This window comes from Cyprinus carpio, chromosome B13 (assembly GCF_018340385.1).
Source record: "Cyprinus carpio isolate SPL01 chromosome B13, ASM1834038v1, whole genome shotgun sequence".
In the NCBI taxonomy this organism is placed as follows: Eukaryota; Metazoa; Chordata; class Actinopteri; order Cypriniformes; family Cyprinidae; genus Cyprinus; species Cyprinus carpio.
Window position 1 is genome coordinate 4,797,120 of NC_056609.1, and position 18,400 is coordinate 4,815,519.

Sequence of the window (18,400 nt, forward strand, 5' to 3'; positions counted from 1 at the left end):
TTATTAACTACTGCTTGCCAGGAAAGAATTCCCATATTTCATCTCATTGTGATCTCGTATTCAATATCCAAAATAGTTTGTTCCCCGAGACATTATTCACTTTCACAGTTTAAGAAAGCAAACATTCTTGGAGATGATATGTTTCATCATTTGTAAAGACACCAGTTACTAATGATAGATAGTAATACATAATCTACATACTGAGAATAGGATGCCATCGATGGCATACATATTCTACATAGTCAGATTTTTTAAGTAACATTTTTGAAATAACAAGTAAATTAACACAAATTACATTTTAAATTTATGCCATAATACTTTTTTTAATTTATTTATGTATGTGGTTACTATTTCACATCCATTTATTTATTTGGTAAGTAACCATATAATAAATACAGAATAATGTATAGCCGGTACAATATAATCTTCTTTGCGAGCCAAATGAGTTTCACACATCTAACTTTGCACAACACTCGACCTGAAGCATGATTCATGTCCTGTGTGTTGTTGGAGATGGGCTACTCGTGTAACCATAATGGAAGAACTTTTGATGCATGCAGGAGTTTATGAAGAAGCTGGAGGAGAAGCGACTGGCCCTGAATAAAGCCACGAGCATGGGAGAAGCCATCCTGTCCATCTGCCACCCAGACTCCATCACCACCATCAAGCACTGGAACACCATCATCAAAGCACGCTTTGAGGAGGTTCGTCTATTTCTCCCAATCGGTCTGAGAAGAAGCACATCATAAGTATAATATTATAAAAGTAGATTACTAAAAGTAGAGCATAAAGTTCTGCTCACTACAAACTATCTGAGGGACATGTAAAATGTCCAAACACATTTAATGACAGATTTTTACCACGATAACTAAAAGAGTGAGGAAAAAAGACATTTGGTTGCACAAAAAAAATACAGAAAAAAAAAACGAAAACATGTTTGTGTTTTTCAGAGATTTGACAGCACTCTCATCTGGATCAATGAATCTAGATACGAGTTATTTTCCAAAAGTGCTTATTTAAGTAACTTTATAAATACAACAGTTCCAGGCAGACTAGAAAAAAATATGTTTTTCTGTTATTTTCAAAAGTTGTGTGAAGGCAGCCAATCAGAACTTGCCAGATTAAGAAAGTATTTTCCTGTTTTGTGTGCTGCTTCAAATATCTGGGCTGGTAACCAAAGGTTGCAGGTCAGATTCCACAGTGGAAGATCCATAACTGTTAGCGTTGTGTACGGTATGATCAGATTTCTGTGTGATGGTCAGGTAACAGCCTGGGCCCGACAGCACCAGCAGAGACTCTCCAGTGCTCTGGCCGAACTGCTGTCCACTCAAGATCTGCTGGAGAACCTGCTCAGCTGGCTGCAGTGGGCTGAAACCACGCTCGGCGAGAAAGACAAGGAACCTCTTCCTCAAGAGTTAGAGGAAGTCAAAACGCTCATCGCTGAGCACCAGGTACCCTCAAGAGCTGCAACATCATTACATAATTAGTCTGAATTGTAGGAACAAGCTGTTTGTGTCTCTGTTGTGCACCAGGCATTCATGGAAGAGATGACCAGAAAACAACCAGATGTGGACAAAATCACCAAAACTCATAAGAGAAAAGCCACAGCGGATCCTCCGGTTCAGTCTCAGATCCCTGTTCTAGGGAAAGGACGGACGGCCAGTGAGTACCAGCATCCGATCTGAGCCCTGTGTTTTCATTCAGTTTGGCACAGAAAAAAAAAAAAACAACCCGCATAGATAACGATAATAATAATTCTGGTGTTTTTTTGTTAGTACTTAAAAGAAAAGATTATGCATATTGTAAATAGATATCACTATAAACAAAGATCTTTTGAAGTTGACTTTATAGTAAATGAACTAAAATAAACATTAAACAAAATTAATTGAAAATTCTACTAATTTAGCTTTTGTTTATGGTGATATTAAGTTAACAAAAAAAAAAAATAATAATAATCTTTTTGCTTTGTTTTTGTCTTTGGGGTCAATATTCTTGATTCATTTTAAATCAAAATGTAAGTTTTGAACCAAACCATTAATATAATTTGAGAACTAAATTTGGCTGTAACACATTAGTATTTTTGTTTGTTTTTGGTCCAAAGTAAAATCTTTTTCAGTGTACTTTTATGAATACTGTGAATCCAGACATACTACTCCTTTCACAAACTGATTTTGGCCTACTACAGTAGCAAAGTACGCAATTTGGGCACAGCCCTAGAGTAGATAAAGTTTTAAGCTCATAACCAAAAAGCTCTAGGTTCAAATTCTTAAGCAACACCACAGCCCCCTTTGCCCCCCACTTATGACCCTGGGCTTACTGTGTGTCTTCATCTTCATCTCTGTCCTAGTATTAGCATCTTATTGTCTCTTTAGGATGAGTCACTTAAAAACAGCATCTGTTAAATGAACAAATGCAAATGTGTGCCCTTGAGCTAGACACTAAATGACTAATTAATGCTAATTGTTATTAAGTCGTACACAAAAACTTCAGCAGCTTTTGTAATACAGTCCACCAATCAGAAGTGCACTCACTGGTTGTTGAGGTTTGTCTGATGAAGCCATTTGTTTGTTTGGTCATCAGGAAAGAGATCTCCTACACAGTCCATGTACACCGCAGCATCACAGACACAAATCGAGACGAAGAACCCCCGAGTGAACCTGCTGGTCAGTAAGTGGCAGCAGGTGTGGCTGCTGGCGCTGGACAGGAGGAGGAAGCTCAACGATGCTCTGGACAGACTAGAAGAGGTCAGTCGTACATGCACACCTGACCTCACACCTGTCTCACACTCCTGTCAGGTGCCTTCACACTCAGTGTGAACTCTTATCTGCCCTCAGCTGAAAGAATTTGCCAACTTTGACTTTGACGTATGGAGGAAGCGCTACATGCGCTGGATGAACCACAAGAAATCACGCGTCATGGATTTCTTCCGGCGTATTGATAAAGACCAGGATGGCAAAGTCACCAGGCAGGAGTTCATTGATGGCATCCTGTCCTCAAGTAAGGAAAGATGTCAAACCGTGAGTTGATTAGGTCTAAATCTTTCAGGCTGTACCCTCAACGCCTCTCTGGTCCTGTAGGGTTCCCCACCAGTCGTCTGGAGATGAGCGCTGTGGCAGACATCTTTGATCGGGACGGCGATGGCTACATCGACTACTATGAGTTTGTGGCTGCTCTGCATCCCAACAAAGATGCTTACAAACCATTAACCGATGCAGACAAAATTGAAGATGAGGTAAATGTTGCCAGGGCACTTTCTGGAAAGTTCTAGGCAACAATTGGAACTGTCTGATTTATGACTTGTGTTTAGGTGACTCGCCAAGTTGCAAAGTGCAAGTGTCCAAAACGGTTCCAAGTAGAGCAGATTGGCGCCAACAAATATCGGGTAAGTGACAGATTGTTCATGCTTTCTGGATGAGTCATGAAACCCTTGGCCGAGAACCCTAAGATTTTCAAAATAAAGAGACAAAAATAAAATCAAAACAATCAAGTACTATTATATGGTTGTGGAAACAAGGTGAGGAATGAAATAAATAAATAGTTTGTTAACCTAAATTTGTCATTTTACAACAAAGGTTATCTAGTTTTCTCAAAAAATATGATGTCAAAACAGCATTTACCTCAATGCTAGAAAGAAAAAAACAATCTTGATTTTACTAGAAAAAATATGTTGGTTTTTGTGGCGACAACTTAATTATATGTAAACAGTCTAGCAAAGTTCAGTCAAACATTCTGATTCCTGATTCCTCGTATCAAAGCTGATATAAGGAATGTTTTGAGGACCAGATGGAAAGTTGGTAGTGTTCCACAGAACCCTGTTAAACTGCTCCTCTACCCAAACCTTTTTGTCCCAAAACTGCTGTTGCCAAAGATAACGACTTTGTTACATTTTACGTGCCATAGCATTTTTCAGTCTCTCATATTTGAAAGTTTTAGGGTTTTCCCCCTGATCCACTTCTCTCCAACATTTGGTAACGGTCAGCCCATATTCTGCCTATAATAAATACGTTTTCTTCTGACTGGCTGGAGGCCTGTAACTGTGCCACTCTGATCAAAAGTTGTATAGAAAGTCTTTTGTATTTTTTTTTTTATTATTATTGTAAAAACCAAAAAGAGTGAACTGATATTTACTAATGTTTGTCTTTCTGCTGTTTTCCCCCACATCAGTTCTATCTTGGAAATCAGGTATACATGCTTTTGAAAGATATGCTTTTTGTTTTATCTGATTCACTGTCACTGTGTCTTTGAATGCCCAATATTTAAGGCTGTCTTAAACTCACAAGCGGATAACCATATTTAAGTTTTTAACTCTCTTCCCAAAGCTAGCCATTTAGTTTGTGGCATGGCTGTGTGCAAATCTCCACTGGCACTGAAGCACAGTGGCTTGAGAAAGTTATAAATACAGATGAACATTTCTACTTCCTTAATACTAAATGACACCAAAAATGGTTGAGTGCTGAGACTGTATGTTCTTAATATCTCATATGTTGTAAAATAATGTAATTTTAAGGCAGATTAATTTAAGTCTGAGTTAAACAAGCACAAATATTTGGGAAATAGTTTCTAGTCAACATGAAATCAACATTGAGCATTATTTAAAAAATAATAATAATACTAATTATAATAATAAAATACCTGCAATGATTGCTTTTATTAATAATAAACCATTCTGTTTCTACTTTAGCTCATTAATGCAGTTTTTCTAAAATCTTGCTTGCTTGCAGTGATAGCTATCAATTGGAATGTTTCACATTATGAAGTAAAAGGGATTGTGAATGTTTCATGTTGACTTGTTCTACAGATGCCCAGTTTTAGGGCATTTTAGGATGTTTTTATTTTTTAGAAATCTGCTTTTGAGTTCAAATGCATTTTTCCCCGCAGCACTGCATTCTGCTTTTTTATTATAATTTGCGACAGCTTTTGCAGCTTAACACGGTACGCTTGCCTTCTGCTACCTGCTTAACTGACTTAATCTTATTTGAGTTCTGCTTTACGAGAGCCTCACTTTTTCCTTTAACCACAGTTTGTGACTGATGTTTTAACAAGCCAGAGCTTCAGGAGAAATTTCGACGCATGATTCTACCTGTATGAATCACATAAAATCATGAGCTACATGCTTTCTCAGGGTGGTGTTTTGGGAAGATCCTTGACCTTGGCCGTGCCAACCTCATGTTTTGTTTCTTCCTTTGTATTGAGAACCTTATATCACATCAACTGAAACCATTCTTTTGACAGTTTGGTCTCGTTCGCTGCTTACATGACCCCTTAATCACCGAAGAGAATATAACAAACAGGGACAATCAAAATCTAACCCCCCATCTACAAGTTGCTGTTTTGGAAAGCTGTATCCTGGTAAATGGTCATTCTTAAAGCCGTTTGTTGTGATTCTCTCGATCATGCTTCAAAATTCATCTTCTCCTCCCCCCAATCACCAAATTCACCAATGGTATCAATTCATTCTGGGTATCACTTCGAGAATAAAGGGCTTGCAGGCCAGAGAGATGCTCAGTGTGTCAGTCATGTTGAGTTTCAGCGAGTCGATCTCAGCCATTCTTCCATATTGTTCCTATTGTGAGTCGAGCATCAGTGTCAACACACGCATCCTCTATGAGAATGGTAGTCTGTAGTTCTAGACGGTGCAACTTCTGTATGTATTTTTGGCTTGTGGAAAAACTTTGGTATATGGTATGATTTCTTTTTTTGAACGGAAAGCATGAGGCCATAATTTTCTGTGCTGTGAAATCCGTATGCCTTGGCCATATCCAACTGGCAGCAAACATTTGGCTGGTTGTTTTCTTTAGCTCCTATCTTTGGCATGGAGGATGAAGGGGAATGCTATGATCATGTGTTCCCCTCCGTCTCCATGCCAGTGCCCATATTTGTATGAAAACCGAGCCTCGGCCAGAGGGTGTAGAATGCGCTTATAGCACACCCTGCTGGACACACTGATCCTGTCCACCTCGTCTTAAACGTGCACTAAGTAACTTTATCTGTTATAATAAGGTTTTACACATAAAGAAATCAGTATATCTGACAAATGTTTAACATGATGAATAACTATGAAGGTAGTTGTTTATTTTACTAAATAATTATTTATGCATGTATAAGACACTTTTGAATGTGGAATAAAGTCATGGGTGACATATGCCAGCAGATTGAATATTTTTGTAATGCTGTTTATTATGAAAATCTTTTGCTTTTGCTTCACCCACGCCCACAGGTGGCAGCATGAGGTCCAGAACCACTGTGTAATCAATCAATCAGTAATGCAAACTCTGAGATGACTTTGTGCACCTTTAATGACATATAATGAACCACGCCACCACACACGATTTATTTATTTATTTATTTCATGATCAATCCTAAATTAGCACAAAGCCACAAATGAAACCAGTTGGATTGACCACTCATTTCACGTCTTCTGGAATGAAACCAATGTTGTGTCTCAATCAAAATTCGTTTTGATCAAATGGCTCAGCAGAGCAACAAGAGGAAGCCAGAGATAAACAGAACAGAAATAGCATCTAACTGGGACTAATAATGTTGTGATTTGACTCACTGCTTCCACCACATGTATGATGGCTAGTTTTTACTCTTTTGAAAAGTGTGTTACGGGGCCCAGGTTTCTGATGTTGCTCTGCTGCATGCCTGTCACTGACAAACATGACTGTATTTCAGAGGAATGATTGTGTTTTCTGTTCGTGTCCAGTTTGGAGATTCGCAGCAGCTGCGGCTGGTGCGGATCCTGCGCAGTACGGTGATGGTGCGGGTGGGTGGTGGTTGGATGGCCCTGGATGAGTTCCTGGTGAAAAATGACCCGTGCAGAGGTAATGTCCACTTGATGTTGTACTCAACTTCGGCTTACGCTGTTCAGGTATTGATAATGTGAATAACAAAACTGTTCAACTGTGTTTTATTCCCACCAAGACATTATGTTGCAGACACAAAGGTTCTGTTCCAAAAACCTAGTTGGGTTTCCTACATAGCATTTTAAACAGCATTTAATTATTATACTGCCTTCTAAGATAACCTCGTTTTGGCCAAATTTAAAAGTGAGTACTTTGTGGTGAAGCCAGTCCCATATAGCACTGACACCAGCTTCATTCAATACTGAAAAGTGTATAATAAAAAGATCAAGTCTCATTTAAAAATGGACTGCTGTGTCACTTGTGAGGTTCCATGTGAGTTCAGATGCTGCTTTACAGGAAGCACCTGCCAGCGTAGACAGTAGAAAGCAATGCAGCTCACTAGGCTTTGGAACAGAATCCAAAATTCCCAACAATTATAGCAGTTTAAAATTTTAAGAGATGAGAATGTTACTGATGGATACTCTTATGTAGGCTGTAATCATTTGTTGGGGCTGATTCTTTTCTTCCTGCACTCTAATTGGCTGTTTCTGGGATTCTTAAAGCTTACTGGTCTCTTCCCATGAAGCCTTTCTTTCAGAATTTCCTTTCTCCTGCTGCTTTGTGTATAAACCCAATTATCGTTTCTTCTAGTTCACCACCACGGGAGTAAAATGTTGCGTTCGGAATCAAATTCTTCAATTGCTCAGTCTCCTATAGGTTGGCAACTCTCACACTTTCTCTCCTTGCTCCAACCCAGTGGTATGTGTGCATCCCAGTGTGTGTGTGTGTGTGTGTGTGCTGCAGTGATCCCTGAATGGTATTCTCATTAACATTAATCTCACGCTTACCTTTCCATCGCACAGTCTGGGACTGTTTAGCATGTGGTTTTGTGTTGCGTCATGTGTCCTCTCTCACTTTCTCTGCATGTGTTTATTGTAGCTCTGTTGCAGTTCAGTGAAACTGGCTCGACAATCTGATCTATACAAGATAATGCATAGATGAATAATTCATCACATTAAAAAGAACTATACACAACAAACCAAATATTTCTTGCTAAAAAATTTTTCTAAACTGCAGTCCCTGAAGGATAGTCTTGTTCTACTATATGACAATATTTTATTTATTTATTTATTTATTTATTTATTTTGCCAGTGATGTGAAATGCATGCAAATCATTCCTTACATCAAACCAAAGCAAAATGCAAAACCATACTATGCTCACTTGAGTGGGTGCCCATCATTCCCCAGCCGAGTTAAAGATACTTTCATAAAAATCGACCAAGATCAGAACCTTTAAAATGGCTTTCTGAAATAAGTTCCTGAAACTTGTATTAAAGGAATGTTTAGGTTCAAAACAAGTTGAGCTCTGTGAACAGCATCTGTAGTTTGCTGTTGATTACCATGAAAAATGGCCTTGCCCCTCAATTTCAATCAAACTTGTGAACGAATGTGTTTGCAGTAATTACTGTGGGGTGATTAAATTGATATAGACAACTTCACAGATCAAATAATAAACAGTTTAAGTAAATCGACTTGATACCACAGATGTTGGGCATAGACCTCAAGCTGAACTAAAGCCATAGTATTCCTTTGAATTTCAGAGGCTTATTTTCTGAACCGTGTTAAGGGTTTTGCTGTGGTCTTGGCTCCAGGCTCATTGCACTGTTTAATGTTGTTCCTCCAGCTAAGGGCAGAACCAACGTGGAGCTGCGTGAGAAGTTTATTCTCCCAGAAGGCACCACCCAGGTGATGGCCAGTTTCCGCTACAGAGGTCGAAGGTCACGGCCGTCCTCGAGAGGCACTTCCCCTAACAGATCCAACTCTAGCCACAGCTGCCCTGCACAACCCAACCCACCCGGCTCCAACACACCCAAGGTGTGGATTTTGTTGATTCTCTGTGTTATGCATAGCACACATGAAAACTGCAAAAAAGTCACTTTTTTTATTTAGACTAAACTGTTTTTTTTTTTTTTTTATCAATATTTAGTAGTAGTCTATCAGTATTGAATGAATCATGTTTATCATTTAAATTCATCTCACTTCATTGTTTGAATCAAATGGCCGAAAAAGTTGAAAGGCAGCATAAACATTTTTTGTCAGGAATATATCTGTGACATTTGCCTTACATAGCCCTATCATTATTTGTTGATATATAATTGTTTCCTGTATTGTCTGTCTTTTTTCCTATTACTACCCTTCATCTGTGGTTGATCCACAATTATTTCTCACAGACACTCCAACATTTAACCCGCAATTATGATAAACCCTGGCTGACAAACAGCAAATCAGCTACTCCTCTTAAATCATCTGACTCCTTTGACAGCCAAGGGTCATCCAATGAGGTATAGTGCTTAAGAAATGAGTGACAGATCCCCATCTAATCTCCGTCTCCTGCTCCTGACCTCTGTCTCTGCCTTGTTACTGATATATTGCTCTCTGTGTGGATTTGGGATTGAGTTCAATCTCTTTCTCTGGCTTTGCAATGATGCATGGAAGTGGTCCGTTATAAAGGCGGATGTGTTTGCTTGGATCCTCTAATTCTGATCTTTAAACCTCTATTTCGCAAAGGGGATGGTGTGATTGTCTTAAATCAAATCAGCTTGATATACAAAGACAGTCTGGGCCTCTTTCGCATTCTTCAAGCACTAACTGAATAATGAACAGTTTTCTGTCCTCTTGCCACTAAAACTTGATGCTTGTAAGATCTGTTCTACATCCAGAACTCTAAAAGGTTTCTTTCTCCGGATGTGTATGGCTGAATTTGATTCAGTGTAAGCAGTATACTGTAATTTTCTTGTCTGTCATGCATTTATTCCATCATTCTGGACATGTATTGTACACACTGCAAAGATTTGGGATTAACAAACACATTGAAATACATGTCACTCCTAAACCACCTCTGTCAAGTTAATGTTTCAGTCAGGACTTCTGTGTTGTTATGTCAAATGATGTGTTTGATGTTTGACGTTTGATGTATCTGCATCTTAAGCCCCTTTCACACTGCGATTCTGGAAAATACACGGGTAATTGCTCCCGGGTCACTAGATTTTGCCCCTTTCACACTGCCAGTGATTTTCTGGTATATGTGCGTGTGTTCACACACAACCCGTAAAGGTCCCGTAATGACACGTGACATCAGGATGTGACGTGTAATGTGCGAGTCGAAAACGATAGGCAGGCTAACTTTCACTTAAGCTGGCGAACAATCTCAGCTTCAGCCCGAATAGTGAGGAGCTAAATGATCTCTGCTTGTGCAAACTCTGCTGCACAGTTTGCACATATTTTTTCGTTGCGAACGTTGATCTGCCTTCAAAACACAGGTAAAAGAGTCGCACGATAACGTGCATCATCACTACAACACACCCTTTAGGGCATTGGTTCTGGCTTTTGTTCACACAGAGCTCATTCCGGGACTAAAGCCGGCAATGTTACTAGGTCCCCAACCCGGGATCAATCCCGGAATCAATCCCAGCACGTTTTTATGTTCACACAGAAGGCGATCCGGCAATTTTCTGGGACCAAAGTGCAGTGTAAAAGGGGCTTTAGAAAGCTCTTCTTAGCCAAAGGTTGCTGTCAGCAAACAGTCAGTTATGTGCCTCTTCATGTCCTGTTCTAATTGGCCTATTCGTTTCTGAATCATGACACCTTTCAGGGCACCCCTATTCAGGGCAGCAAGCTTCGTCTTCCAGGCTATTTGTCGGGAAAAGGCTTTCAGTCAGGAGAGGATGGATCCTTGATAAACGCAGCAGTCATGAAGGCCAGAGGTCAAGCCATGGGTGAGTTGGATACACCTTCTGTTTTGAATATTCACAAAACACTACATTGAGTTTATTGGACTCTGTCGCTTGTTATTACGAGACTATGAAGATCAGTTTTGTTGGATCAAATCTGTCAAGTATTCAACAATGCATCACCCAAAAAAGAACACAAACCAAAAAAAAAAAAAAAAGAGAATTAAAAATAAAAAAACACATAAATATTCATGTCTAATATGAATAATAATATGTGACTATTATAGGGCTGCCCCAACTTAAGATTTTTCTAGTTGAATAGTGGGTTGTCCATTTAAGCTATTGGTCCACTAATCACATGTTTAAATTAATTTAGTTCCTAAATTACTGGCATTCAAGCACACTCATAAAGCTTGCTGCAAAGTACCAGCAAAAGTAATGACTGTGAATGTGCTGGGAAAATAGCCAGGAGATATAATTATTCATTAAAAAAGTACTCTGTTACTAACGTAACCTCAGTTCCCTGAGATACGGAACGAGTACTGTGTCTGTTAAAGACGCTTTGGGGAAAACACCTTTTTCTACGATGACTGAATCCTTTCAATGACGCAGTGTAACTGGACGGCCATTGGTTCGTGCAGTGAATCAAAAACAAACCAATGGCTCGGCAGCAGAACTGCATGAGCCTATGATGGTAAAGCCGGCCAAAGCCTGCCAGAATGGGCGGGGTCATCTGGCTATATAAGCGAGACATCGCCATAGGATCCTCAGGAGTCGTGCAGCTACATAGCAAGTCAAAGTACGCAGTACTCGTTCCGTATCTAAGTAACCGTGCTGTGCTAGAGGAACGACTTATACTTGAACTTGCCTTAAGCACCCAAGGGGGCTCAGAGGGACCAAGTATTTTGCAGGGAAGCCTGGCAAAAGGCAGTAGGGCTAAACTCAGAGGGGTCAGCCCAGCCTTGTATAATCGTCCTGAAATAATTCAGTACAGCCTCAGAACTCACTGAGGACCAAGAGCGTACATGGAGGAGGCAAATGCCAAGCATTGGTTGTCATATGACAGAGTGCCCTGCTATGCAGAAAGGATCCGCGGGATGTCCAGTCTATAGAATCTGGCAAATGTGGACGGCGAGGCCCAGCTGGCCGCTGCACAAATTTCTGCAATGGACACACTGCTAGACCAGGCCCAGGAAGAGGCAACGCCTCTAGTTGAGTGGGCTCTTCCTCCCATAGGGCATTAAAGGCCCAAAGAAGAGTATGCTAGCATAATAGCATCAATTATACATTTGGAAAGTCTCTGCTTCGTAACCGAACAACCATTGGTGCAGCCACCGAAGCATACAAATAGCTGATCTGACTGCCTGAATGGGGCAGAATGCTCAACATAGACTTTCAGCGCCCTGACGGGGCAGAGTTAGTTCAACTCTTGGTCTCGCTCCGAAGGAGGAAGCACGAATAGAGTTATTACTTGTGCTCTAAATGGAGTAGAGAACACTTTAGGTAAATAACTGTGCTTTGGTTTCAGGACGATTTTAGAGTCGTTGGGCCTTAATTCGAGGCAGGTGGGGCTCACTGATAGTGCCTGCAGATCTCCCATACACTTTACCGATGCTAATGCTAGTAGCTGAGCAGTCTTAAGCATCAGGGGACGAAGGTCAATGGACTGTAGCACTCAAATGGAGGGCCCTTCAGAGCCCTCAACACTGTGTGCAGATCCCATGTAGGGACAGTGATTGGGTGAGGGGGGTTGACCCTTCTAGAACCCTTCAGAAAATGAACAACCAGGTTGTTCCTGCCCACAGATTGGCCAGCTATAGGAGCGTGAGAGGCTATTATGGCTGTTACATAGACCTTGAGTGAAGAAGGGGAATGGCCCTTATCCAACAGCTATTGCAGGAAGGACAATATCAGAGATATGTCACATGAGATTGGGTCTGCGCCGCGGGCTGTACACCAGCTGGAGAAGACAGACCATTTAAGGGCATATAGGCGTCTTGTGGACGGTGCTCTAGCCTGAGAGATTGTGTTTAGCATGTTCTCGGAGAGGTTCACAAGCTCCCATCGAGAGGCCAAAGGTGCAGAGCCCACAGCTCGGGCTGGGGTTGCCATATCGTTCCGTTCGCCTGAGAGAGGAGGTCCCGTCTCAGGGGGATGGGCCACAGGGCTGCCGAGAGCAAGCAAGGCAAGTCAAGGCAAGTTTATTTATATAGCACATTTCATACACAATGGTAATTCAAAGTGCTTTACATAAAAGAAAAGAAAACAATAATAATAAAAAAATTATCACAACAATAAAACAAGGAATTTAATTTTTTTTTGAAAATGATTTAAAAAGAGGTTTAAAATGGGTTTAAAACTCCCTAATTTTTTTAATAGAAAATGATTATACATAAAATACAGTGCAATCAGTTTGGACATTGCACAGTGCTCATTCAATAAATGCACAGCTAAACAAATGAGTTTTGAGTCTGCATTTAAATGTGACTATTGTTTTAGCACATCTGATCTCTTCTGGAAGCTGATTTCAACTGCGGGTGGCATAATAACTAAAAGCAGACTCCCCTTGTTTTGTGTGAACCCTTGGTATTTCTAACTGACTCGATCCTAATGATCTGAGTGGTCTGTTAGGTTTATATTCAGTGAACATATCTGCTATGTATTTAGGTCCTAGGCCATTGAGTGATTTATAAACAAGTAAAAGTATGTAAAATCGATCCTAAATGTAACTGGAAGCCAGTGTAAGGACCTGATGACTGGTGTGATATGCTCAGATATTCTGGTTCTAGTCAGAATTCTGGCAGCACTGTTCTGGATGAGCTGCAGCTGTCTAATGGTCTTCTTGGGAAGGCCGGTGAGGAGACCATTACAATAGTCTACCCGGCTGGTGATAAAGACATAAACAAGTTTCTCCAAGTCTTGACTGGAAACAAAACATCTTATTCTTGCAATGTTTTTAGATGATAGTATGCTGATTTAGTTACTGCTTTGACATGACTACTGAAACTTCAGTTTTTTCCTTGTTTAACTGAAGAAAGTTCTGGCACATCCAACTGTTAATTTCATCAGTGCATTGGCAGAGGGAGTCAATGGGGCTGTAGTAAATCTGGGTATCATCAGCATAGCTGTGATAGGCAATTTGGTTCTTTCTCATCATTTGACTTAGTGGGAGCATTTACATGCTAAACAAGAGCAGTGCAAGAATTGAGCCTTGTGGGACTCCCGTGTTATGGACGTCCACTTAGATTAATGCTCTCCTATACTCACATAATAACCTCTGCCTGCTAAGTATGACCTGAACCATTTGATTATCATCGGCGCCCAAGCATGAAACACACTTGCCGTGACCATCAGTGGCATGCAAGGGAGCTCTGCACGAGCAACAATAATGGCGTGGCATTTGAAACAGTGCTGAAAATTTGCTCTTTTATATTGCTGGAAAGCGTCAGGGAACCGGAGACCGTCTCTGCTGTAGGCGTGAGGGTGGCATGAAGTGGCGAGAATGGCAGAGCAGGAAGGGGCCTCTCGAGCCGCTATGAGGCTTGATCACGTCGAAGGCTTCGTAGTCTCGTAGAGCGAAGATTTAGTAGTCGTCGGTGAAGGAGAATAATCTGAGGATCCTATGCCGATGTACCGCTTATATATAGCTTTACCGCCATAGGCCATGCAGTTACACTGCGTTATTGAAAGGCTTCAGTCATTGAAGAAAAAGGAGTTTTCCCCAAAGCATCTTTAACAGACGCAGTACGAGTGAAGTATCAATAGGGAACTGGTGTTTCCTTAGTGTATCAGCTGCAAAGATGCTGACTTCCTAGCTCTGCAGCACAGTTTCCACACTGCTCTTTCCATACTGATTACATAACCAGAGAAATTCTGTTTTTGATTTGAATTGGTTTATTTTAAAGTAGACATGTCAAGCTTTATTTATATATATATATATATATATATATATATATATATATATATACATACTGTATATTTAATGTCTGTGAGGGAACTAGTCCATAGGTATTTTGGTTCGTTTTTGTGACACGCTCCAGTGCACGGAGACCGTGACGGCACAAAATCTAAACACATATCAATCATCATTAAAAGGCTGAAAAAATATAAATTTTTATCTTAGTCATGAGCCATTATGTGGATGTCAGTATCATAGTACTTTGATGTAACTGGTTTGAACTTTCTCCTAAGGGTTGAGTAAGATCCCAAGCAGCAAAGCAGGAAGCCGAGGGAGCAGCCGCCGTGGCAGCGATGCCTCAGACTTTGATATTTCAGACATCCAGTCGGTTTGCTCGGATGTGTCGGAGACAGTGACAGACTCAGGACGCCCGACGCCGCGCTCAGCCTCACGCCAACACGGAGGAAAACCTTCCAAAATCCCAACTCCCCAACGGAGGAGCACCCCTACAAGCAAACTAGCCAAGACCACCAAGAGATAGTCAACAGTTCAGCCGGCAGAATCGGCCACGTTCCGGGCCTCCGTTCTGACAGCACTGGGTTAGCGCACACTAAACCGAGACTGGACAGACATAGATTGACACTAAAGACTGCAAAGTGTTATCGTTTTTAAAAAGTGTAGCAAGATGTAATTTATTCTGTTGTGAACGTGAAAAAATAATTTCATGTGGAGTGTGCGTGTGATTGTGTGTGTGTGTGTGTGGAATGCAATGGCTTTGTGTATTTGTCCTGTACTTTACGTGAATGTTGCGTCAATAATATTTTGTTTGATCGCTGGGAAAGGTCGGCGAACACAAGAAGACTGTATGTTGTTAGGTAACACTTTTCCACATGTTTGCGTCGAGGGAGAAGCTGAATGTACAGTCGTTTCCTCCAGCGGACATGCTTGTTGGCCATAATATGCCCTTGTATTCTGCCAGGATACCACAATTATTTATTCATCTATTTAAAGTGCAATGACCAGCTGCTGTTATGCATTTAAAGGGCAATTCGATACCACTGCTATACTACAGCTGTAACCCCTGCTATCATACACTACAGTTAATCCTGACCATAGCCTTTAAACTTGCATATAAAACAACCATCTGTAGCACCCGCAGTAATGTTCGTTTCGATCAAATCACAGATTGCGTGCCACCTTACTGTGACTAGAACTCTCTGACTAAAAGCATTCATAAGTGCAATCATGCCTGTGTACTCTATGGTTCCTTTTTGCCTGAGTGATGCAAATTACTCAACTTTTTGTAATAAATATGCTTGCAGAAAGCTCAACAATATATACAACCTTCAAAGTCTCATTTGTTTCCATCTGTCCAAGGTCTCTGACTTCTGTGAAACATCCAAGCGAAGACGCATTTTGACTGAGGCAAATTTACACAACAATGTCTCAGGCCGGCGATTAACAAGTCTTAAGAAGAAAATAAAAGTTTATGAGACTAAAGTGCAGCCTGTGGCAGTCCCTTTGCCAGTAAATAGGACCAAAAACATCTTGTGTAAAGATGCCAGATGGCCTATGGATTAATGTTAGTGTGTGGGAGTGTAATCAGATGAGATGACATGAGGTCAGTCTGCTGTGGCGTTAATCCTCAACATCCTCCTATAGGATATGGCAGCCTAGTCCTGCACAACACCTGACAGCAGGGGGAAAAGGGCATTACATCAATCACTAGCCATCCCATATCATGATACCACATCATGATAAAGTGCATATTTTGGCATAGATTCAGTGTGTTTCATCATAAACTTGAATTTATGTTTTCTTTTGTTTTTTTCACTGTTTTTTTTTTTTTTTTCAATGTTCTTTTAATTCCAGTTTAGAGAGTGTTTCTTTATTTTTCATTGTTATGAAACACATTTTTCTTGAAGCCATTAGATTTATTTTTAACATTAATTGCTGGAGCAAATACATTGCGGTTAGGTCAATTTATTGCTTTTATAAACATTTACCAGCGGCAATTTGTTAAGACACGTTCAATAAATAAAATTAGAATACTCAATTCTTCCACACAGTGATGTACAATACTTTATTATTCTAAGTGTCGGTGGATAAAATCTCTTCTATTATGAACTAAGTTTCTGATTAGCTGGTTTCTACACAGTTTCCAAAAGCTGGAGTGCAAGGTACGGGATTGATATAATAAGCACTTTTGAGGAGAAACTAATCAGTGGATTTGGTAAAGTTGGCCAGGTTAGTGACATCAGTGTGACTACGGACGCCTGTAGCTCTAGGCTGGAAGCCACCCATCTTGAAAGGGACATTGGATGCTCAATTTCCACAAACTGGTATGATTCTTTAGGGTCTTCATGAAATACTTTGGTTAAAATCCCTCAATGGTCTTACTTTGTCAAAAACAGGTCTGTTCACAGCGACCCATTTCAGTGTGCGTCTCTTTAAATCATAATGAACTACTGCTCACCCCACCCCTCTCTTACATTTTTTTTAAATGTATTTGGTGGCGCGTTAACTTAAAAAACAAAACTAATCCACTGTCCTCAGTGACTCTGATGTAAAGAGAAAATGAATACTCTTATGTTCACTTTACATTCAACGGCAAAACACCTGCATTGCTTATGAGCACGGAGAAAATGATGGACAGCGAACAACTGGCTGAGGGCGGGAATATGCAAATATGGGACAGTCCATCAGTGGTTGTTGGTGGGGCCTGAACTTTATTACCTCACACTGCTCAAAAAAAAAACAAAAAAAACAGAATGCCTTGATAACTGAGATTGTTTAGGTTTTTAATGATTGTACGGTGTTTTTTCCCCCACACACTACTAAGACACATTTATATGCAAACACCATGTAAAAGTGAATTTTGCATCTGATGTCATCCTCTTTGAGGTACACCGTGGACAGGTAAAGCCAGGCATTCACTAATCACTCTAAAAATGAACAGATTGCATATCTGCAGTATGGGCATGTTAGATTAAGTACTCTTATGACAAACAGCTTTACCGTCCAGACAGATCATAAACTTGCTGATGTAAAGACCCTCTCAATACATGCTGCTGAGGGAGAAGATGTACCTGGAAAGCTTTTGATTGTCCCTGACAGTCATTCCCATCATGTGTCACCAACATTACAGCTGCGTTAGCAAATGACAAAAAGGCCAATAATGAATCAACACGTGTCAAGGCCTGTGTCCCATTTCAAGTGATCCATGTTTAAAAGAAGATGCAGTGCTACAAATGGTGATTCATTATGTGGATACAGGCTGGCCTAATTATGTCACCAATTTCCCAGAAAGCATTAACGGCTGTTTCTCATCTACAATAAAGATGTTCCCACCACATCCGATGGTTTATGACTTTATGTTGATTACACAAGTCCTAAGGGATGAACTGATAGGATCCATGATAATTGCTGACAGCCTGAGTAAGGCCATTCAAAAAGGTCAAATCTGTAAAGACTGTCAAGTGATAAATCCATCGCAAATATAAAACAAACACTGACATTGCTTGACAGACTGCGCTCGTAAAGCCAAAAAAGTGGTATGAATTTTGTGGGCAACTTTCTCAAAAACAGCTTTTGAGAAATGACAACAGTTGAGGAAAAGTATAGGAGAATTAAAGGGGTCATATGACATTGCTAAAAATAACATTATTTTGTGTGTTTGGTGTAATGCAATGTGTTTATTTGGTTTAAGGTTCAAAAAACATTATTTTCCACATAATGTACATTATTGTTGCTCCTCTATACCCCGCCTTTCTGAAACGCATTGATTTTTTACAACGCTCATTGTTCTGAAAAGTGAGGTGTGCTTTGATTGGCCAGCTATCCAGTGAGCATGTGACAGAAATTTTACGCTCCTCACCATACTGTGACAAAACCAATAAAACCCATTACAAACCAGGCATTTGTTG

General features: G+C 40.3%; 1 protein-coding gene across 24 annotated transcripts in view; it reads left to right on the forward strand.

Annotated features, from left to right (window-relative positions):
- The window catches only part of dst (dystonin), a 156,053-nt gene extending 140,243 nt beyond the window's left edge, over positions 1–15,810 (forward strand). For 13 of the 24 annotated variants that reach the window (XM_042736048.1, XM_042736061.1, XM_042736049.1 and 10 more), the window contains 15 exons: positions 561–704; positions 1,263–1,451; positions 1,533–1,662; positions 2,581–2,744; positions 2,835–2,997; positions 3,078–3,232; positions 3,308–3,382; positions 4,165–4,182; positions 5,233–5,349; positions 6,707–6,824; positions 7,497–7,604; positions 8,530–8,720; positions 9,077–9,187; positions 10,498–10,621; positions 14,768–15,810. In XM_042736048.1, coding sequence (XP_042591982.1) covers positions 561–704; positions 1,263–1,451; positions 1,533–1,662; positions 2,581–2,744; positions 2,835–2,997; positions 3,078–3,232; positions 3,308–3,382; positions 4,165–4,182; positions 5,233–5,349; positions 6,707–6,824; positions 7,497–7,604; positions 8,530–8,720; positions 9,077–9,187; positions 10,498–10,621; positions 14,768–15,015 — 2,055 coding nt within the window. In that variant the 3' untranslated portion in view covers positions 15,016–15,810. The remainder of the gene's footprint in view (positions 1–560; positions 705–1,262; positions 1,452–1,532; positions 1,663–2,580; positions 2,745–2,834; positions 2,998–3,077; positions 3,233–3,307; positions 3,383–4,164; positions 4,183–5,232; positions 5,350–6,706; positions 6,825–7,496; positions 7,605–8,529; positions 8,721–9,076; positions 9,188–10,497; positions 10,622–14,767) is intronic. The other 11 variants (XM_042736060.1, XM_042736069.1, XM_042736072.1 and 8 more) reach the window with 7 other exon arrangements.
- The last annotated feature ends 2,590 nt before the right edge of the window (positions 15,811–18,400 follow it).